This window comes from Pungitius pungitius, chromosome 21 (assembly GCF_949316345.1).
Source record: "Pungitius pungitius chromosome 21, fPunPun2.1, whole genome shotgun sequence".
In the NCBI taxonomy this organism is placed as follows: Eukaryota; Metazoa; Chordata; class Actinopteri; order Perciformes; family Gasterosteidae; genus Pungitius; species Pungitius pungitius.
In genome coordinates, this window is record NC_084920.1 from 3,200,960 (window position 1) to 3,222,888 (window position 21,929).

Genomic DNA, 21,929 nt, shown 5'->3' on the forward strand with positions numbered 1-21,929 from the left:
GGTCAACAAAACGTGCACCAACGGGAACTAACACTAGACAATGACGCGACAAAGGACAACTGGCACACAGGGCTTAAATACACAAGGGAGGTGCAGGTGATTGGACACAGGTGGAATCAATCAGGCAATCACAGGACAAGGCAGGAAGTGAAGTTACCCAGGAACACAAGAGACATGAAAACTACCAAAATAAGACAAGCAGACCCAAACCGTGACAGAACCCCTCTTTAAGGACCGAATTCCAGACGGTCCTCAAGGGGAATAGAACCAGAGAAAAACAGACAAGGGGAGGGAGGGTGGGGACCCGACGATCCTGGACCGCGCAAGGAACTCAGGGTGATGGCGGCCACTCGTCCGGTCTTTCGGGGGACTGACCGCAACGGCGATCGGGCCTCAGGGTCTCGGGGGGTCTGGCGGGGCGGCGGCCGGGTCTCGGGGGGTCTGCCGCAACGGCGACCGGGCCTCAGGGTCTCGGGGGGGGCTGCCGCAACGGTGATCGGGACTCAGGGTCTCGGGGGGCCTGCCGCAACAGCTCCGGCGCCGTCGTGGCGGGGGGCGCCGGGCGGTAGGGCTCCGGCATCGTCGTGGCGGGGGGCCCCGGGTGGTGCGGCCCCGGCGTTGGCGTGGCGGGGGGCGACAGGCGGTGTGGCTCCGGCGTTGTCGTGGCGGGGGGCGCCGAGCGCTGCGGCTCCGGCTTCGTTGTGGCGAGGGGCGCCTGTGGGGACGGGGCTGGAGACGGGACGGGCGGAGACAGGTGTCGGGGGGGGCTGGAGACGGGACAGGCGGAGACAGGCGTCGGGGGGCTGGAGACGGGACAGGCGGAGACGAGACTCTGGGGGCCGGGTCGGGCTGGGACGAGACTCTGGGGGCCGGGTCGGGCGGAGACGAGACTCTGGGGGCCAGGACGGGCGGAGACAAGACTCTGGGGGCCGGGTCGGGCTGGGGGTCCACCCGGGCTGGGACGGGCGTCTGCGGGCCCACTCGGGCTGGGACGGGCGTCGTTGACGGTGTTGCTGCCGCCGAACGCGGAGGTCCAGGACGTGGGGATCGTACCTGGCCTGGAGGAGGGGGCCAGCTCCAGCACCTGCTCCCCGCGTGCGCTGAGGACAGGAGGCTGGGCGCTGGCGTCCCACTGCGAGTCCCAAGCGGTGTCTGGACAGCGGCAAGGGCAATTTTCAAGATGGCACTGCAGATGGCTGCCTTGGTGTTTCGGTGTTTTTTGTTGTTTTCGTCATAAATTGTGTTTCCTGTTGCGATTTCCGGAGCTCTTTTACCAGAGATGAGCTCTTGAACATCCGTGGAACAACTCCACTAGAGTTATTTTCTATTTTTCTTCTCTCATCTGTGGAATTTTTGGACATTCTAGTCAACGGTGTGCTCACCTTTCCTCACGCGGTGAGACGGCGGAGGAGAGGAAAATGCGCCGGCTTGTAAGTGTGACTTCGCAAGCATGGTTCTTGCACACCGCTGCCAAGCATCTTTCTCTCCATTGTGCGCTCACTGTGTAACAAAGTGCACGAACTAACACTAACCCAACACCGTAACAATGATCCTGCAACACTGTTCTCCTGCTCTGGAATCTTTTATCATCAACTGCAAACCCTTCTACTCCCCACCGTGAGTTTCCTTCATTCATCCTGGTCGGTGTTTACATGCTTCCGGCGGGCAACCTACACAAGGCAAAGCAGACATTCGCCGACCAGATATGGCGTGTGGAGCGGACCAACCCGGACTCTTTGGTTATTGTCCTCGGTGACTTTAACAAAGGAACCCTCAGCCACAAACTTCCTAAGTTCAACCAGTTTATTAAATCCCCGATCAGAGAGGAGAACACGCTGGATCACTGCTACACTACAGCAAGCATGGCTTATTACGCCGTCCCTCGTGCTCCGCTGGGACACTCCGACCACATCACAATCTGTGGTGAGGGAATCCAAGAAGTGGACCAGAGGCGCTAGAGGATCTTCGGCCGTGTTTTGACTCCACAGACTGAGATGTTTTCAGGACTGCTTCTGACAATCTGGATGACTTCACAGAGGCTGTAACTTCCTACATTGGCTTCGGTGAGGACAGTGTACCATCATGCACCAGGGTGAGTTATAACAATGACAAACCCTGGTTCACAGTGGAACTCAGAAAACTATGTCTGCAGAAGGATCAGGCATTTAGGAGTGGGGACAAAGACTTGTACACAGAATCTAAATACACGTTTAACAAGGCGGCGAGAGACGCTAAACGACTGTACTCTAAGAGACTCCATCACCAGTTCTCAGCTAATGACTCTGCTTCAGTTTGGTGAGGCTTTAAACACCTCACAAACTACAAGCCGAAAACCCCCCATTCCATGAATGACCTCCGCCTGGCAGACGAGCTGAATGAGTTTTACTGCAGATTTGAAAGACAATGTCCTGACTCTATCCCTCACAACTCCACCACCGCTCCCTCCCCCGACCCATCAGTGGCATACCCTCTTCTCCCCCACTGCCCCTCTCTGTCCTGGAGAGAGACATCCCTGTTCCCAAGAGGCCCAAGATCAGAGGACTGAATGATTACAGACCCGTCGCCCTGACCTCTGTAGTCATGAAGTCCTTTGAACGGCTAGTGTTGTCCCACCTAAAGTCCCTCACCAACCCCATCCTGGACTCCCTGCAGTTCGCCTACAGACCCAAAAGGTCTGTAGACGATGGCCCTCCACTTTGGATTTGATCACTGACTTCCTGTCCGACAGGAAGCAGCATGTGAAGCTGGGGAAACACGTCTCTGCCTCTTGTTCCATCATCACCAGTTCCCCCCAAGCCTGCGTTTTTTCCCCTCTGCTCTTCTCCCTGTACACCAACAGCTGCACCTCCAGTCACCAGTCCGTCAAGCTCCTGAAGTTTGCGGATGACACCACCCTCATTTGACTGATCTCGGGTGGGGATGAGTCCGCTTACAGGCGGGAGTCTGACCACCTGGTGACGTGGTGCAGCCAGAACAACCTGGAGCTCAACGCCCTGAAGACCCTGGAGATGGTCGTGGACTTCAGGACGAACGCAGCCCCACCTTCCCCCCTCACCTTGTGTGACTCCCCCGTCACCACTCTGGATTCCTTCGGTTTCCTGGGCTCCATCATCACCCAGGACCTCAAGTGGGATCTGAATATCAGCTCCATCACCAAAAAGGCTCAGCAAAGGATGTTCTTCCTGAGGCAGCTGAAGAAATTCAATCTGCCAAAGACAATGATGTTGCACTTCTACACGGCCATCATTGAGTCCATCCTCTGCTGCTCCATAACCGCGTGGTACGCTGCAGCCAAAGACAAGGGCAAGTTGCAGCGTGTCATCTGCTCTGCAGAGAGGGTAATTGGCTGCAATCTACCATCTCTCCAGGACTTGTTCGCTTCCAATATTTTGAAGCGGGCCAGAAAGATTGTAGCTGACCCCTCTCATCCCGGACATGAACTGTTTGTGCCCCTTCCATCTGGAAGGAGGCTGAGGTCCATCAGGACTAAGACCTCCCGCCAAACAAACAGTTTCTTCCCTTCGGCAGTCGTGCTCATCAACAGAGCCTGGGGCCCTCCCTGACTGACTCTCACTCCAATGTACATTCACTTTGTCACTTTCACTTGTCACTGTTTAGCTGGTGCACTTCATTTTTATCTTAATTTTTCAACTTGCTAGCCCATTGCTTTAGCGCAGTGGTTCTCAACTGGTCTGGCTCCGGGACGCACCATCACCCCTTAATGACAAGCCGCGTCCCAAATCGATCGGTCAACAGGGAGTGCTAGCGGTGTCGACGTCGAGGGGAGGGGGGGGGGGGGGGTTCTAGCGAGCTGCTATTGTTTGTCAAAATCCAATGGTAGCCATCACCACCCACTTGGAGTCAGACCCTTCCTCTTGTGGTAGGTTATTGGATAAACCACAGCCACGTAACATTTCAGACAGATACAAGCCATCATGAGGGGTCTCCCACATGTGTTCAAGGCATAGACCCCGTTCCAAAATAGCTCAAAAGGCAAAGACATCCAGATGAAATGATTTATTAATCCAGGGGGGACAAAGAACAAGAAGACAGCATCAATGATGGAGATGTTTACTACGAAAAAATTATTTGGTGTGAAGGGACTTCCTCCCCTGTGAGCCTTAAACATCTGTCACAGGACGGTGAAAGATGAAGGAAATCCCACAGCAAAGAACAATGTCATGAAAAAAAGCCAAATGTATTTGGCCTCTTTATAGTCTCCACAATCATAAAGATCAGATCCAGATGTGGAAGAGTTGTTGGACAGAAGCTGGGAACGAAGATTCAACCCAGGCAACATTATTGAGCAGATTGGTAGTTTCAACACCTGAAAGACACAAATATTGTATTTTAGAGAATGCAAGAGGAAGTTACAAGAACACATTCATAGTATATTGGTTTTAGTTAATAATAAACAAAGACCTACTCTACCTTTTTCGTGAGGATTTGTAGGAGAGGTTTTTACTGATGTGCAGCTGTGTCTTGTTGCCTCGACTAAAATTTCCAACACCTGCGGCAGCGGCTTTAAGTGTTTGTACATCAATCCACGTCATGAAGCGACGTCTGTGGCCGGTTTGCAAACCTTTTAGTTATGGAAAAGAGCAAAGCCACAAAGCATCCGAGATCCATAAAGGTCAATGGTAATGGACATGAACTGACATTTTGTGTGTTTGCACTGCTTTATGAATTGGATTATTATCTTACCTGAAAGCGAGCCACATCATCATAGTAATTGCGATTTACCCGAGGAAGACAATGCATGTGTGTTCAAAATGTCATTGTCTTCCATCCCATAGTTTAGTCTCCTTGGATATCTGCACCACAGTGCTTGGAAATCCATCCATAACATTTAAGTTATGGCCAAAATCTACACTTGTTAATGGCGATGGAGTCAAAAACGGAGATCATCACATGTGGGAGCAATTTATCCACTGGGGACCAGGATTCTTTGATTAAAATGTACAACATTTTCCATTCAAGTGAATGAAATCAAAGAGAAGAAAAGGTTGAAAAAGCCATAGCTGATTATCTTAAAATTTACAATAGGGGCCACCAAAAAGTAAAAATGTAGGGTTATAATACATTTAAATTGTAACGGGATACATATTAGAATGCTGGAATGACTTAATGTCATAAAAAATGGACTAATTTTAATCAGAAATTAAATCAAGAACACGTAAAACTCATAGTGGGACAATGACACGACAATATCCATCCCCTAAATACGCCAAAAGTTAAAGAATTTAGTGAGGGATACTTATTTGGTCTTATGAAATTAAAGTATTGCTCAATGCGATTAATGTTGCCGAGTATTAGTGCTTTACATTTTTTTAGCCAAGTTAATTCATATTTTGTCTACCGGTGTGCCGAAAGTAATTAAAATTGACCCAGAAAAATAATGACCGCTTGCTGCAGTCAGTTACATCTGAGAAAGCAAGATGGTAAATCAAGACAAGGAGAGCTATTTGCTTTGGAAGTAAAACCAACAGAGGCGTGGCATAAAGCGAAGAACTGTGCAGAGGAATTGCTCCACATGTCAAACAGAAGGAGGGTGAGTGGCAAACGGACCACTTAAAGCACCGCTATGCTAAGCTAGCTGCTAGGCTGAGCTAGCTGCTAAGCTACTTTCATCTCAGCATCTAACATTCCCCTGAGAGGACCACCACTGTGTCCCTAAAATACAGTAGTTTGTAACCGTCCTGCCTAATGTGGGGAGATTGTTGGCACTTAGAACACAGCGGTCAAATGATGGAGAGTTAAAAGCAAAGTGCAGGAGGACAGCAGAAAGAGCCGCTAGTTCAACCTGTTCCACCCAGAGGGATTCTGCCTCAAAGATGATCAAATGTCTGGATTTTTGTGTTTAAAATGACATTAACAATTAAACAACAGTGTCTCAAATACACGCTTTCTAATGTGATTACTCATTACTTGTAAGATTTTTTAGAAAAGAAACAACCGTTCATCAACAAGAACATTGTAACAACAGCATCCTTTAATCTCGATTAATCACGATTAATGAATTTCAAAATGTGTGATTAATTAGTATTAATTTAAAAAAATCTATTGACAGCCCAAATATTTATTCTTTATGTTTCTAGACTGTATAGAGGCTACCCACTACTCCTGTGTTAGTTAAGTGAAAATAGACTAAACTTCCCTGTGTGCTGCGCTCTGGATTTGAATGGATTTAAGTTACTTTCAATAATCAAAGCAAACTGAGTTCAATGGCTTTATTGTAGGGTTCACATTGAAAGACATTAAAATGTTGATTTTTTAATCACAATATCAACATTCATTTGATTGTACAGGTTACATACAAGCATTGTTTCAAGAGTACAGATTTTATTATATAAGAGACTTTTTAAGTTTTAGGATTGATAGAAGTTGTTTTCCTATTTAGGAAAATAATTTACTAACGTAACACAGGGGACTACAAGCAACAACATCCAAGAACAATATGATATTAAATAAATTAAATCAGGGAAAAGAATCCCATTGAACATACATATGTGTTAATTTAAATGTCTAAATGATAACATGATTGAGTCGGGATGTGCATTAATTCAGAGCTGTATGAAATTCAACTTCTCAAAGTTAAAATGGTTTTTAAGCTTCTACAGCACCTGATTTATGAATTAGGACTTCCGAAAGCATCCAAGCCTAAAACATTTCAACTGCACATAACCTTTAAGGTGGAGTATAGACAAGACAGTAGATCCCATACAGGAAGTAAGTGTCATAGGATAACCAAAATAACATATGAAGATAGCTTGACTGACCAGGGGCCTTCCAATGATTACTAGAAGCACTGGGGGAAGGTAAGACAGGACTGATATCACCAGGCTGTTGATGACGGTGTGAATGGCTCTTTGCTTCTGAGGGTGGATGTTTCTACCGAGGTCAGATTTAATCAGTGAATGGAGGATGAGAGAATCACAAATTGTGATTATCACCGTAGCTACAATCAATGGCAGAGCGGAAAAGATGGTGTAATATAACAGATTAAAAAAATAGTATACAATCCCAGAGGCAATTGTCAAAATCCAAACAATGGCAGCAATCACCACTCTGGGAGTGAGACTTTTTCTCTTGTGGTAGGTTATTGGACGAACCACAGCCACGTAACAGTCCAGACAGATACAAGCCATCATGAGGGGTCTCCCACATGTGTTCAAGGCATAGACCCCGTTCCAAAATAGCTGAAAAGGCCAATACACCCAGATGAAAATATTTATTAATCCAAAAGGGACGAAGAACAAGAAGACAGCGTCCATGATGGAGACGTTCACTACGAAAAAATCATTTGGTGTGAAGGAACTTCCTCCTCTGTGAGCCTTAAACATCTGCCACAGCACGGCAAGAGATGCAGGAAATCCCACAGCAAAGAACAATGTCATGAAAAAAACCCAAATGTATTTGGTCTCTTTATAGTCTCCACAATCATAACGATCAGATCCAGATGTGGGAGAGTTGTTGGACAGAAGCTGAGAACGAAGATTCAACCCAGGCAACATTATTGAGCAGATTGGTAGTTTCAACACCTGAAAGACACAAATATAGTATTTTAGAGAATGCAAGAGGAAGTTACAAGAACACATTCATAGTATATTGGTTTTAGTTAAAAATAAACACAGACCTACTCTACCTTTTTCGTGAGGATTTGTAGGAGAGGTTTTTACTGATGTGCAGCTGTGTCTTGTTGCCTCGACTAAAATTTCCAACACCTGTGGCAGTGGCTTTAAGTGTTTGTACATCAATCCACGTCATGAAGCGACGTCGGTGGCCGCTTTGCAAACCTTTTGGTTATGGAAAAGAGCAAAGCCACAGAGCATCGGAGATCCATAAAGGTCAATGGTCATGGAGATGAACTGACATTTTGTGTGTTTGCACTGCTTTATGAATTGGATTATTATCTTACCTGAAAGCGAGCCACATCATCAAAGTAATTGCAATTTACCCGAGGAAGACAATGCATGTGTGTTCAAATGTCATTGTCTTCCATCCCATAGTTTAGTCCCCTTGGATATCTGCACCACAGTGCTTGGAAATCCATCCATAACTTTTAAGTTATGGCCAAAATCTACACTTGTTAATGGCGATGGAGTCAAAAACGGGGGATCATCACATGTGGGAGGAATTTATCCACTGGGGACCAGGATTCTTTGATTAAAATGTACAACATTTTCCATTCAAGTGAATGAAATCAAAGAGAAGAAAAGGTTGAAAAAGCCTTAGCTGATTATCATAAAATTTACAATAGGGGCCACCAAAAACTAAAAATGTAGGACTATCATACATTTAAATTGTAACGGGATACATATTAGAATGCTGGAATGACTTAATGTCATAAAAAATTGACTAATTTTAATCAGAAATTAAATCAAGAACACGTAAAACTCATAGTGGGACAATGACACGACAATATCCATCCCCTAAATACGCCAAAAGTTAAAGAATTTAGTGAGGGATACTTATTAGGTCTTATGAAATTAAAGTATTGCTCAATGCGATTAATGTTGCCGAGTATTAGTGCTTTACATTTTTTTAGCCAAGTTAATTCATATTTTGTCTACCGGTGTGCCGAAAGTAAACAAAATTGACCCAGAAAAATAATGACCGCTTGCTGCAGTCAGTTACATCTGAGAAAGCAAGATGGTAAATCAAGACAAGGAGAGCTATTTGCTTTGGAAGTAAAACCAACAGAGGCGTGGCATACAGCGAGGAACTGTGCAGAGGAATTGCTCCACATGTCAAACAGAAGGAGGGTGAGTGGCAAACGGACCACTTAAAGCACCGCTATGCTAAGCTAGCTGCTAGGCTGAGCTAGCTGGTAAGCTACTTCCATCTCAGCATCTAACATTCCCCTGAGAGGACCACCACTGTGTCCCTAAAATACAGTAGTTTGTAACCGTCCTGCCTAATGTGGGGAGATTGTTGGCACTTAGAACACAGCGGTCAAATGATGGAGAGTTAAAAGCAAAGTGCAGGAGGACAGCAGAAAGAGCCGCTAGTTCAACCTGTTCCACCCAGAGGGATTCTGCCTCAAAGATGATCAAATGTCTGGATTTTTGTGTTTAAAATGACATTAACAATTAAACAACAGTGTCTCAAATACACGCTTTCTAAAGTGATTACTCATTACTTGTAAGATTTTTTAGAAAAGAAACAACCGTTCATCAACAAGAACATTGTAACAACAGCATCCTTTAATCTCGATTAATCACGATTAATGAATTTCAAAATGTGTGATTAATTAGTATTAATTTTAAAAAAAATCTATTGACAGCCCAAATATTTATTCTTTATGTTTCTAGACTGTATAGAAGCTACCCACTACTCCTGTGTTAGTTAAGTGAAAATAGACTAAACTTCCCTGTGTGCTGCGCTCTGGATTTGAATGGATTTAAGTTACTTTTAATAATCAAAGCAAACTGAGTTCAATGGCTTTATTGTAGGGTTCACATTGAAAGACATTAAACTGTTGTTTTTTTAATCACAATATCAACATTCATTTGATTATACAGGTTACATACAAGCATTGTTTCAAGAGTACAGATTTTATTATATAAGAGTCTTTTTCGGTTTTAGGATTGATAGAAGTTGTTTCCCTATTTAGGAAAATAAATAGCTAACGTAACACAGGGGACTACAAGCAACAACATCCAAGAACAATATGATATTAAATTAATTAATTCAGGGAAAGAATCCCATTGAACATACATATGTGTTAATTTAAATGTCTAAATGATAACATGATTGAGTCGGGATGTGCATTAATTCAGAGCTGTATGAAATTCAACTTCTAAAAGTTAAAATGGTTTTTAAGCTTCTACAGCACCTGATTTATGAATTAGGACACATAACCTTTAAGGTGGAGTATAGACAAGACAGTAGATCCCATACAGGAAGTAAGTGTCATAGGATAACCAAAATAACATATGAAGATAACTTCACTGACCAGGGGCCTTCCAATGATTACTAGAAGCACTGGGGGAAGGTAAGACAGGACTGATATCACCAGGCTGTTGATGACGGTGTGAATGGCTCTTTGCTTCTGGGGGTGGATGTTTCTACCGAGGTCAGATTTAATCAATGAATGGAGGATGAGAGAATCACAAATTGCGATTATCACCGTAGCTACAATCAATGGCAGAGCGGAAAAGATGGTGTAGTATAACAGATGAAAAAAATAGTATACAATCCCAGAGGCAATTGTCAAAATCCAAACAATGGCAGCCATCACCACCCTGGGAGTCAGACTTTTCTTCTTGTGGTAGGTTATTGGACGAACCACAGCCACGTAACAGTCCAGACAGATACAAGCCATCATGAGGGGTCTCCCACATGCGTTCAAGGCATAGACCCCGTTCCAAAGGGACTCAAAAGGCCAAGACATCCAGATTAAATGATTCAATATTGCAAGAGGGATGAAGAACAAGAAGACACCGTCCATGATTGAGACATTCAGTATGAAAAAATAATTTGGTGTGAAGGGACTTCCTTCTCTGTGAGCCTTAAACATCTGCCACAGCACGGCAAGAGATGCAGGAAATCCTACAGCAAAGAACATTGTCATGAAAAAAAGCCAAACGTATTGGCCTTCTTCGTACTCTCCACAACCATGAAGATCAAATCCAGGTGTGGGAGAGTTGTTGGACAGAACCTGGGAACGAAAATGCAACCCAGGCAACATTATTGAGCAGATTGGTAGTTTCAACACCTGAAAGACACAGATATAGTATTTTAGACAATGCAGGAGGAAGTTACAAGAACACATTTACTGCGTTCTGCATATTGATTTTAGTTAATGATAAACACACATCTACTCTACCTTTTTTTTTGAAGGAGGAGGTTTTTACTGATGTGCTGCTGTGTCTTGTTGCTTCGACTAAAGTTTCAAACACCTGTGGGAGCGGCTTTAAGTGTTTGTACATCAATCCACGTCATGAACCGACGTCGGTGGCCGGTTTAGTTATGGAAAAGAGCAAACCCACAGAGCATCGGAGATCCATAAAGGCCGATCATGAACTGACATTTTGTGTGTTTGGACTGCATTTTAAATTGGATTCATTTTGACCTGAAAGCGAGTCACATCATCATCATCATCAAAGTACTTACAATTCATCCGGGCGAGGGGGACCATGCATGTGTGTTCAGAATACCATTGTCTTCCATCCAATAGTGTCGTCTCCTTGGATATCTGCACCAGAGTGCTTTGAAATCCATCCAGTAACTGTTGGAACATTTCACTAGTGGCCAAATGTCCAACTAACATTACCCTGCGCGGCACACAGTCTACAGAGGGCCACCGCTGTGTCGCTAAAAGACAGAAGTTTGAAAACCCCTTGGCTAAATGTGGGGAGATTGTTGGCACTTCAAAGAAAGCCGTTAAAATAATAGAGACTTGAGAACACAGCAAAGTGGTCAAGGAGAGCAGGAAGAGTCGCTAGTTCAACATGTTCTACCACCTGAAATTCTGCCTCAAAGATTATCAAATGTGTCAAGTTTTCTGTTTTAAATGACATTATCAATTAAACAACAATGTCTAAAATACACGCTTTCTAAAGTAATTACTCATTACATGTACGATTTAGCCTTTAAGAGAAAAACATTTATTAAAAACAACATTATAATAACAAACAATAATAATTGATAACAATAATAATTATAACAATAATGATTGATTGATCGTGATTACTGAATTTCCAAAAGTGCGATTATTTAGTTACGTTTTTTTAAATCTATTGACAGCACTAATATTTATTATTTAAGTTCCTAGACTCTATAGAACAGGGGTGTAAAACTCATTTCTGGTTTGGGCCAGGTACTGCCCAGTTGGACCGAACGCTGACAGTCCAAATGGGAGACGGCGGGCGTCAGCCGCTCTGTGGCGGCGGGCCTCACCGGACGGGCCGGATTTGGCCGTGAATTTGAGATATGTGAACTAAGCACTCGCGGGCCACATAAAGTGACGTGGCAGGCCACATCTGGCCTTGATTTTGACACACGTGGTATAGAAGTTACCCACTACTCCTCTTTTAGTGAGTTAGCTCAGTGTAAATAGACTAAACTTCACTGTGTGCTGCGCTGATAATTGGAATTGCTTTACATTGCACTCAATAATCAAAGCATATCGGATTAAATGGCTTTATTGTAGGGTTCACATTGAAAGACATTAAACTGTTGATTTTTTAATCACAATATCAACATTCATTTGGATATGTAGGTTCCATACAAGCATTGTTTCAAGAGTACAGATTTTACTATTTAAGAGACTTTGTAAGGTTTAGGATTGTCATTGGTTTTCTTATTTAGGAAATAAATTATTTCTGCAAACATGTAACACACGTGATTATGAGCAACAACATCTAAGAACGATATAATGTAGCTTGAGTAGAATATGCAAATGATATGATAACATGATTGAGTCGGGATGTCCATTACTTAAGAGTTGAACATTTTTTTAAGCTTCTACAGCAGCTGATTTATGACTTAAGACTTCGCAATGCATCCAAGCCTGAAACAATCCAACTGCACATGGCTTTTAAGGTAAAGTATAGACATGACAGTAGATCCCAAACAGAAAGTAAGTGTCATAAGATAACTAATATAACATACAAAAATATATTGACTGACATGGGGTATTACAATTAAAACCAGAAGCACTGGGGGGAGGTAAGACAAGACTGATATCACCAGGCTGTTGATGAGGGTGTGAATGGCTCTTTGCTTCTGGGGGTGGATGTTTCTACCGAGTTCAGATTTAATCAGTGAATGGAGGATGAAAGAGTCACAGATCGTGATTATCACCATAGCTACTATCAATGGCAGAGCGGAATAGATGGAAAAGTAAAACCAAAACAAACAAAAGTATACAATCCCAGAGGCAATTGTAAAAATCCAAACAATGGCAGCCATCACCACCCTGGGAGTCAGACTTTTCCTCTTGTGGTAAGTTATTGGATGAACCACAGCCACGTAACAGTCCAGACAGATACAAGCCATCATGAGGGGTCTCCCACATGCGTTCAAGGCATAGACCCCATTCAAAAATAGCTCAAAAGGCAAAGACATCCAGATGAAATGATTTATTAATCCAGGAGGGACAAAGAACAAGAAGACAGCATCCATGATGGAGATGTTAACTACAAAAAAATCATTTGGTGTAAAGGGACTTCCTCCTCTGTAAGCCTTAAACATCTGCCACAGGACGGCAATAGATGCAGGAAATCCCACAGCAAAGAACAACGTCATGAAAAAAAGCCAAACGTATTTGCCCTCTTTATATTGATCACAATCATAAAGATCAGATCCAGATGTGGGAGAGTTGTTGGACAGAAGCTGGGAACGAAGACGCAACCATGGCAACATTATTGAGCAGATTGGTAGTTTCAACACCTGAAAAACACAGATATAGTATTTTAGAGAATACAAGTACACATTTATAGCATATTGGTTTTAGTTAATGATAAACACATTCCTTCTTTACCTTTTTTGTGAGGATTTGTAGGGGAGGTTTTTACTGCAGCTGTGTCTTGTTGCCTTGACTAAAGTTTCTAACACCTGTAGGAGCGGCTTTAAGTGTTTGTACATCAATCCACGTCATGAAGCGACGTCGGTGGCCTGTTTGCAAACCTTTTAGTTATGGAAAAGAGCAAAGCCACAGAGCATCGGAGATCCATAAAGGTCAAGAACTGGCATTTTCTGTGTTTAGACTGCACTTTAAGTTGGATTTTTTTTACTGACCTGAAAGCAAGCCACATCATCACAGTAATTGTTATTCACCCAGACGAGACCATGCATGTGTGTTCAGAATGTCATTATCTTCCATTCAGTGGTTGTTATTACTTACCAACTTGTTAATGGAGTCTAAGGCAGGAATTTACCCTGTGGGAACCAGGAATGTCCAAAGACAATTTCATGGCATTTCATTCAATAGAATGAAAACAAAGGGAAGAAAAGGTTAACAAACTCTTCACTGATAATTATATAATATACAACGGGTGTTGCGAAGGAGCAAAAATATAATCCCTTGTGTCAAACATTTAAAATTGAACTGGTTAAATATTAAAATGCGGAAATGTCATAAAACATTCATTGAATTATGATCATCAAATTAAATCGAAGAATCACGTCAAACGTCAGTGGGACATTGGGATTTTTCTGTGGCCATGGTGGCGTGTGGAGGAGTGTGATACGCTGGGAGCCGCAAAGTTGGTGGTTCGAATCCTGGCTGCCACATGTGCCCTGTCAAAGTGTCCCTGAGCAAGACACCCAACCCCTAATTGCTCCCCAGGAAACAATGTAATGCATGGGTTATAATGCAGTGTAAGTCGCTTTGGATAAAAGCGCAGGCTAAATGACATGTAACTTTCTAATAATCAGAGCAGACTGCAATTTGACTTCTGAGAGTTAAAATGCTTTTCAGTTTCCATAGCAGGTAATTATGTAAAAGGGAGAAACAGAATTGGTCAAATTAAGACCTCCCACAGCATCCACACTTGACACCATCCAATTTTTTAGGATTCTCAAGGTGGAGTATAGGCATATTTGGTTTTTGTGTGTTTGTCATACTGTATATCTGTGCTGTCTGTGTTTCCTGGGCTGTGCTACTTGCTCTTGGTCAGGTCATCATTGTAAATGAGAATTGGTTCTCAATTGATTTTACCTGGTAATTAAAAGTCAAAGAAATAAAAGAAATGAGAGCAGATCCCAAACTGGATAAAATGGAAATGGGAAACGTAAGAAGATGTCTGTCATCCTAGTCAGGGATCTTCTGATTACTATGTAATGCACTGTATAAGACGGAAACCACCAGGCTGCTGATGACGGTCAGACAAAAGAAAGATGAGGAAGTATTATTATTATAATTATATTAACATTATTGATCAGAGAAGTAGGTTAATGACCTAAGAGACACAAATATACTCCTGTAGAGCATGCAATAGTTAAAAGAACACAGTCCACACACACTGTACCTTTTAATGAGCTTGTGTTACCTTGATGTCAAACATCTGCTGGAGCTGTTTGTTTGCAGACCTGAATCCAATTGATATCATTTGCATTTTCTCAAATAATATGTTCATGGAAAATATCAGACCCACTAGGCACGGGGAGAATGGATAAGATTCTAACTGCATGGCTCATAATGGAAAGAAAAAGGTTAAAAGTTTCGTGGTAATATATATGAACTAGAATAGGTTCCATCAAAGAGCAAAAATCTCAATTTAGGTCCATCATTAAATAACCTTAAGTAAAAAGGTGTTACATAATGTATGAGTTTTGAATTCTGTTCATCAAGAGTGATGCAAATATCAGTAAAAGTAGCATGGATAGTCCTGTGGAAACACGTCAATAAAAGGCTGAGTTGTTTTTGCTGTTGACAGGTGGAAAAACACCTGTGTGGAAGCCTGAACTTAATGTAAATTCCAGGCAAATTAGGTGTCAGTGCTCAGTTTGGTACGAACGTGCTGTCCTTGCTGATGAATCATCCTGCAAGTATCGCTGAGGTCTTATGTAATGGAATACCATTCATGTTCAGTGACCTGTCATTTTTCCACATGCTTTTATCCAAAGCAACTTACAATAAGTTCAAACTCAAAAGAAGAATAAACAACAAAGTGCAGTTTAATTAATTAAGCCGATTCACAACTTGCTATAGATAAGAGCCACTATAATTACAATTTAAGTGCTACAATTTGTTCGTGTTTTAGTCAAGGTATAGTCTGAAGAGGTGTGTCTTTTATTTGCGGCGGAAAATGTAAAGGCTCACGTATACCACGGCCAAGAGCGGAGTTTGAAAAGATCAGAGGCCAAGGGTAAGCTGAGAGGAACAAATGGTGCCCCAATGTCTACTGCTGGCATTGCCAACATTACAGATCTGCTTAAGTGAAGGCCCACACCTTAACTATTCAGCTGGAACTATACTAAGAGGGTAAAATACAATCAAATTAGTTGACCAGGAGAGAACGTAGGAATTTAACCAAATGTATACTTTTATTATTATTTTATTGAACATACAAATGGACATATTCATGCAACCTCTAAACTTCTGTCTGCTCATTGCAGATCTCAACTGCAGACAACTTGCAAAGTGTGGCGCACAGCCGGGTAGCAACTGCGTTGTTGCATTCAGGTTCCTGTCATAAACTCTCGTTGCGTGAGGATGTATGTCCATCTAGAACTTATTGACATTCAAGCCGTTGGCAGAGGAATTACTAATACAGCGCAATATTATTTATATAGTGACTGCATTGAAACATATTGAGCAACTAACTCATATTTTCATCAAGAATTGCCCCCGCGGATGCTGGTGCTTTCTTTTACGATATTCGCACCGCCTCTTAAAGGCAGCACCGGGATCCTTGATGACGCTCAGCGGTGCATTATTTTCGTCCTCCTGTCGCCGCCATTGCTGCCATGCTACGAATATCTTTGAGCAGCTGTGTGCGGTTAATTTCATCAAGTTAACAGATATTTTGTTTTTACCGTGACTCTCCTATCGCTGGGAAAGCACCCCGATAACACTGACTCAACAATCTGCGAGCTTACTACGGCATACATTACAGTTAGCGGAGACAATAAGTTAGCTAGCTAACTCGCTAACGTCCATTTGCAAAATAAGCTAGCGTAGGTGGTAACAGCGACGCACTCGGGCTCTTGTTGTCCCGCTGGTGGGCTTACTTTGTAGACGCACTTGAAGATGTCGCTACACGGCAAACGTAAAGAAATCTACAAATACGAGGCGCCATGGACGGTTTACGCCATGAACTGGAGCGTCCGACCGGACAAACGGTTCCGCCTGGCGCTCGGCAGCTTCGTGGAGGAGTACAACAACAAGGTGAATTCATCTCGCTGCTGCTCGGGAGACGTGATGGCGACGGGCTTCTTCGACCTTAAATATGTCTGATCGAAGGAGATTTGACTGTGAATGTCATGCATCAGCTAATATTTATTTGCAGTAGAAATGCCCCCCACAGGGCACCCTGAAAGTAACGGTTACATTGTTTTGATCTGATGGTGCCTGTTACTTACTTTAAAGTATTCGTGATATGCACAGAGGACTATTTTAACCAGCGTGAATTGCAGAAATATCAAGCTGTCAGTGTGTTTATAATATATTTTGGGATGATTGAAGGGAGCTGGTTGTACTCATTACATCCATTACAATGGTAATGTAACATACTTTTCAAAACAGGTAAATGGTTTGATAAATTGGTTGTAAATACATTACTATTCTATTGTTTTCTGAATTTGCTCTTTTATTTGGGTTCATCTTGCAGTGCTGGATATGGTGTTAAGTGTTTTGGTTTTAAAATGTGCTGATCTGTGATTGTGTGTAAATCATTTCTTATGTTGACAATTTAAATAATGAACCACTATGAAGCAGTGATGTGAAGCTGTCTGAACCTGACAGAGTAGTTTAAAGGATTCCCAACCATTCCCAAGATCTCTTAATGTATTGAGTTTATGTACGTTTGATCATCCATTTTTGACTTATTGCAGACATTAATTATCTAGCTGGGACTATGTTATCAATTGATTAATTTGCTATCTGCACCATTGGAAACGGACACATGGCTGTATTTGAAAAGATCGGAAAATATGACACATTGATGAAAAGGTTCATGTTAAATACTAGTTGCTAGTTTGAGTTAATCTAATGTATCTAACTGGATTATCCCATCTGAGGATCCCTGGAATAATCATCATCATCATCATCGATCACAGCTCTGACTGTGCTCAGTGTCAGTAATGCTAAACTGACTCACTCGACTTTATTTACAGGTCCAGATCGTCGGTCTGGAGGAAGAAAACTCTGAGTTTGTGTGTCGAAACACTTTTGACCACCCCTACCCCACCACCAAGGTCATGTGGATTCCGGACAGCAAGGGGGCCTACCCTGACCTGCTGGCCACCAGCGGGGACTACCTGAGAATCTGGAGGGTAAGAACACCAGTCTGACCAGAACCTATGGACTTCAGAACCAAATATTATGTATATATACACGTCTACTCTATAAGGCCGGACTCCTTGTTACGTGGTGAAGCATAGCATGCAAACCAAAAGTCTTCTACCATATTTCTCTTTTTATTTTATTACATTTCTTAACAATTGAAAATGCAATTTGATTTTACAAAATGTAATTTAAAAAAAAGAAACGTAGAGAATAAAATGTGTTTTTTTTTTTTCTGACAGGTGGGGGAAACCGAGACCCGACTGGAGTGTCTGCTTAACAATAACAAGAACTCTGACTTTTGTGCACCGCTCACGTCCTTTGACTGGAATGAGGTGGACCCAAACTTGTTAGGTAAAAACTGTCGAGGGAAAATGATCAAGTTGGATATGTTGAGTAAATTCCTCTTTAAAAAAAATTGAAGAAATTTGAAAGGAAGAGTGACATTGCGTTTGTGTATATGTTTTCAATGCAGGTACTTCCAGTATCGACACTACCTGTACAATCTGGGGCTTGGAGACTGGACAGGTGCTGGGTAGGGTCAACCTAGTGTCGGGTCATGTTAAGACACAGCTCATCGCCCATGACAAGGAGGTAAATGTTATCACAGATCTAACTCTCCCTTTTCTGTGTTAAATGTAATAGAACATAAGGAATCCTTGGCTTAACTGGTCAGAACTCACTGTCTGGCTGTGTTGCAGGTGTACGACATCTCCTTCAGCCGAGCGGGGGGCGGCAGGGATATGTTCGCTTCAGTGGGAGCAGACGGCTCGGTTCGCATGTTTGACCTCCGTCACCTTGAACATAGCACCATCATCTATGAAGACCCCCAGCACCACCCACTGCTCCGGCTGTGCTGGAACAAGCAGGACCCTAACTACCTGGTCACCATGGCGATGGACAGCATGGAGGTTAGTGCTGCTCCCTTTGTCATGCTATAATCCTTTTTTGAAGGCATGAAGATGTATCCGGTCTCTCTTTGTCAAATACTATTTGCTGCCATTTCCTGTCTAATCAATCTTTTTCTTGTCCTCAGGTTGTAATCTTAGATGTGCGTGTGCCCTGTACTCCGGTGGCCAGACTCAACAACCACAGGGCCTGTGTCAATGGAATCGCCTGGGCACCCCACTCCTCCTGTCACATCTGTACAGCAGGTACGCACAATTTTATTCAACAAAATGAGATAAGAAGTGTGCAATGACTGACAAAGAGCACAAGAGGGAGCCGCTCTGACATGGAGCCAAATCCAGGCCAACAGTTTGGATCATTTCAGATATAAAAATTGAAATTGCCACAAAAAAATACAAAGTATTCAAACAAGATCTGAGCTCTAACATAATGAATACACAATTGTGAGAAATAATTAAATGGACTCACTTGTTTGTGTTGCATTCACTACTTGCAAAGCAGATGTTTTCAAAGTCAAATATTCATTTGCATATCTATTATCCCTATTATTTTTTTAATATTCAAAGTGTGTCTAAACCTTGGAATGGTAATGTGTGGGTGTATATAGAATGCATTATACTATAATGGTGGACAGCCATATTGAGCATAGCAGAAAGTAAATATTTAACCTTACCTCGGTTAACCGCTGCCTTCATTCTTTGGCTGGTCACGGCAGCTTTTCTGTTTCCATATTTATTTCACATTGTGTGACTAAATCTACATGCTATATACTGTGTAAAGACTACCTTTTGATTCAGTCAACAGTTTGCACATAAATTGGGCCTGTAGCTCAACACACTTTTTTTTTTTTGGTTACTTGATACAAGTACAGCATTTAGAAAATGGACTAGGAATGTGCACATTCGGCTCAACGACTGCTGTGCCTTTATTTGCGCCATAAGTCCTCGTTTTGACACTACAAAGTGAGATTTGAGGACAGACGTGCGTGTGCACGCACATCTTCCTGTTAAAATGAGATTGATCAATTAAAATCAAACCTCCCCCTGTGTCTTTCTAGCGGAGGACCACCAGGCTCTAATCTGGGACATCCAGCAGATGCCGCGGGCCATCGAGGACCCAATACTGGCATACACAGCCGAGGGAGAGATCAATAATGTCCAGTGGGCCACCACCCAGCCCGACTGGATCGCTATCTGCTACAACAACTGCCTGGAAATCCTCAGAGTCTGAACTTCAGTTGTGAAGAACTGAGGCAACTCAAAAACATTTTCAATTGAATTAACAAGCTGTTTTTAAGGAGCAAGCAGCACTATTCAGCCCATGCTCGTCTTGAGTTCATGTTGGTTCAGATAATGTGTGTAAAGCTTTTTTTTTTTTTCAACTGAGAAAGAGAATACATCGGCGCTTGATTTTGTGATACGAAATCCAAACGTCCTGTATCAGAAAACTCGAGAGCCAAAAAAATGGTAACTGAGTCTCAAGAAACTGTTACATACAGACACGAACCAAGGTTCAATAGCCTCCAAACTATCAGTTTGTTGTCTCGTAGACAAAAGGTCTAGTGAGTTTCATGTTTTTTATATGCTATTATGGTGCATTATATGTGTAGGTTTACCCATTACGACATCCTCAACCATTCATTTTTATGATGAAGCAAAAATGTAGTTTAGTCACATTTAAAAGTGGATTGAATGTGGTTAATGTGACTTTAAGTGTTCATATATTCAATTGTCTTTTTTAACCTAAATACATGTGTAACTATCATTTGTGATCTGTTGTAATACATTACATGTATTAATGCTAGGGTTTGTAGTTCTTTATAAACTAGCAGGATAAAGCTAGATTACAAAAATGATCCAACTGAGAAACACCGTCCAGAGTCTTTTTCCAATCAGAGGCCACAGAACGAGATCGAAAAGTTGCCAAATCTAGTAAAGTCTTTCTTTTCAGGCCTCCTCCGTAGACACACCCCTAACCCTGCTACTACATATTTGAATGTGAACAACATGTTCTGTGTGGTGGTGGCTGTCGGGCTGCTAACTGGTGGAACACTCCGGTGATGTGCAGAGAGACGGGACGAATACGGGCAGGAAGCCGTCCAATCAGAATGAAATAATTAAACACGCTTCTGACTCTGGCTGCAGCCACAGATACAGGATTATATTTACAATGTGAATTAAGATTAATTAATTACACAAAAAATAACACATTAAACAATTTTTACACTTATTTTTTGCACCGCGGAGCGTTTCTCACTGGATGAGTTTCGGGAGGACCGATTATACTGGAGCACCAACTAGCATTCATGACTTCAGACAACAAACCACAGTGAACATGAACGAAGAAGCTGACGAGACCGTGTCAGGTGGCCCTGTGAATGGGAAATCTTAATTAAGAAAATTAGCAGCTAGCGTGGACGTTAGCCCGACCCGAGTACAAGGACCCACACCCAACCCACACTGCACCAGATGACTGCTTTAAGGACCAGGGTAACTAAGTCCACGTCTGAAAAAATAACCAATGTTCTGAATGTACTTGAAAGTATTGGTCTACTTAAAAAAACATAGTTTACAGAAGGTCTACTTACCTATAGGCTACCTGAATTTCTTAGATTTATTTTTTTATAATAATTTTTTACCTATTATTTTTTTTTTTTCTTTTCTGTGACATTTTTTGACCCTGCATATTTTGACTTTTTTCACAATATTTTTTTTCCCATGACATGACTGGAATGATCTTAGATGGAGCAACCTACACATCCCTGTCACTAATGCCCCAAATTTCTGTACTTTAAACCTTATCTGGGTTCAACCCTCAAGGGACATGGTGGCTCTTCCTAAGTCCTTTTTTAGTTTTGGGTAACTGACATTTAGAAAAAATCATAATGGGATATTGCCCCAGAGACGGATTGGTTCATCTTGGAGGATCCTGGTAAAGGCACAAGTGAGTTGAATTTGAATGTAACAGAGAATTGGAGGGTGGATGCACTAAAAAGGGTAAACAAATCTACACCCTGTGCCAGACTGTCAGTTTAAGGTTGTCCACAGGATGCCCTGAAGTAGAC

At 42.4% G+C, this 21,929-nt stretch overlaps 1 protein-coding gene across 1 annotated transcript; it reads left to right on the forward strand.

Moving 5' to 3' along the window:
• Window positions 1-16,366: 16,366 nt before the first annotated feature.
• On the forward strand, window positions 16,367-20,733 carry LOC119212663 (DDB1- and CUL4-associated factor 7-like). Its single transcript, XM_037463357.2, has 7 exons — window positions 16,367-16,840; window positions 17,788-17,946; window positions 18,199-18,310; window positions 18,432-18,550; window positions 18,658-18,867; window positions 18,993-19,110; window positions 19,923-20,733. Exons 1-7 carry the CDS (start codon window positions 16,703-16,705, stop codon window positions 20,093-20,095), a joined length of 1,029 nt encoding a protein of 342 aa, XP_037319254.1. The 5' UTR covers window positions 16,367-16,702; the 3' UTR covers window positions 20,096-20,733.
• Window positions 20,734-21,929: the final 1,196 nt, after the last annotated feature.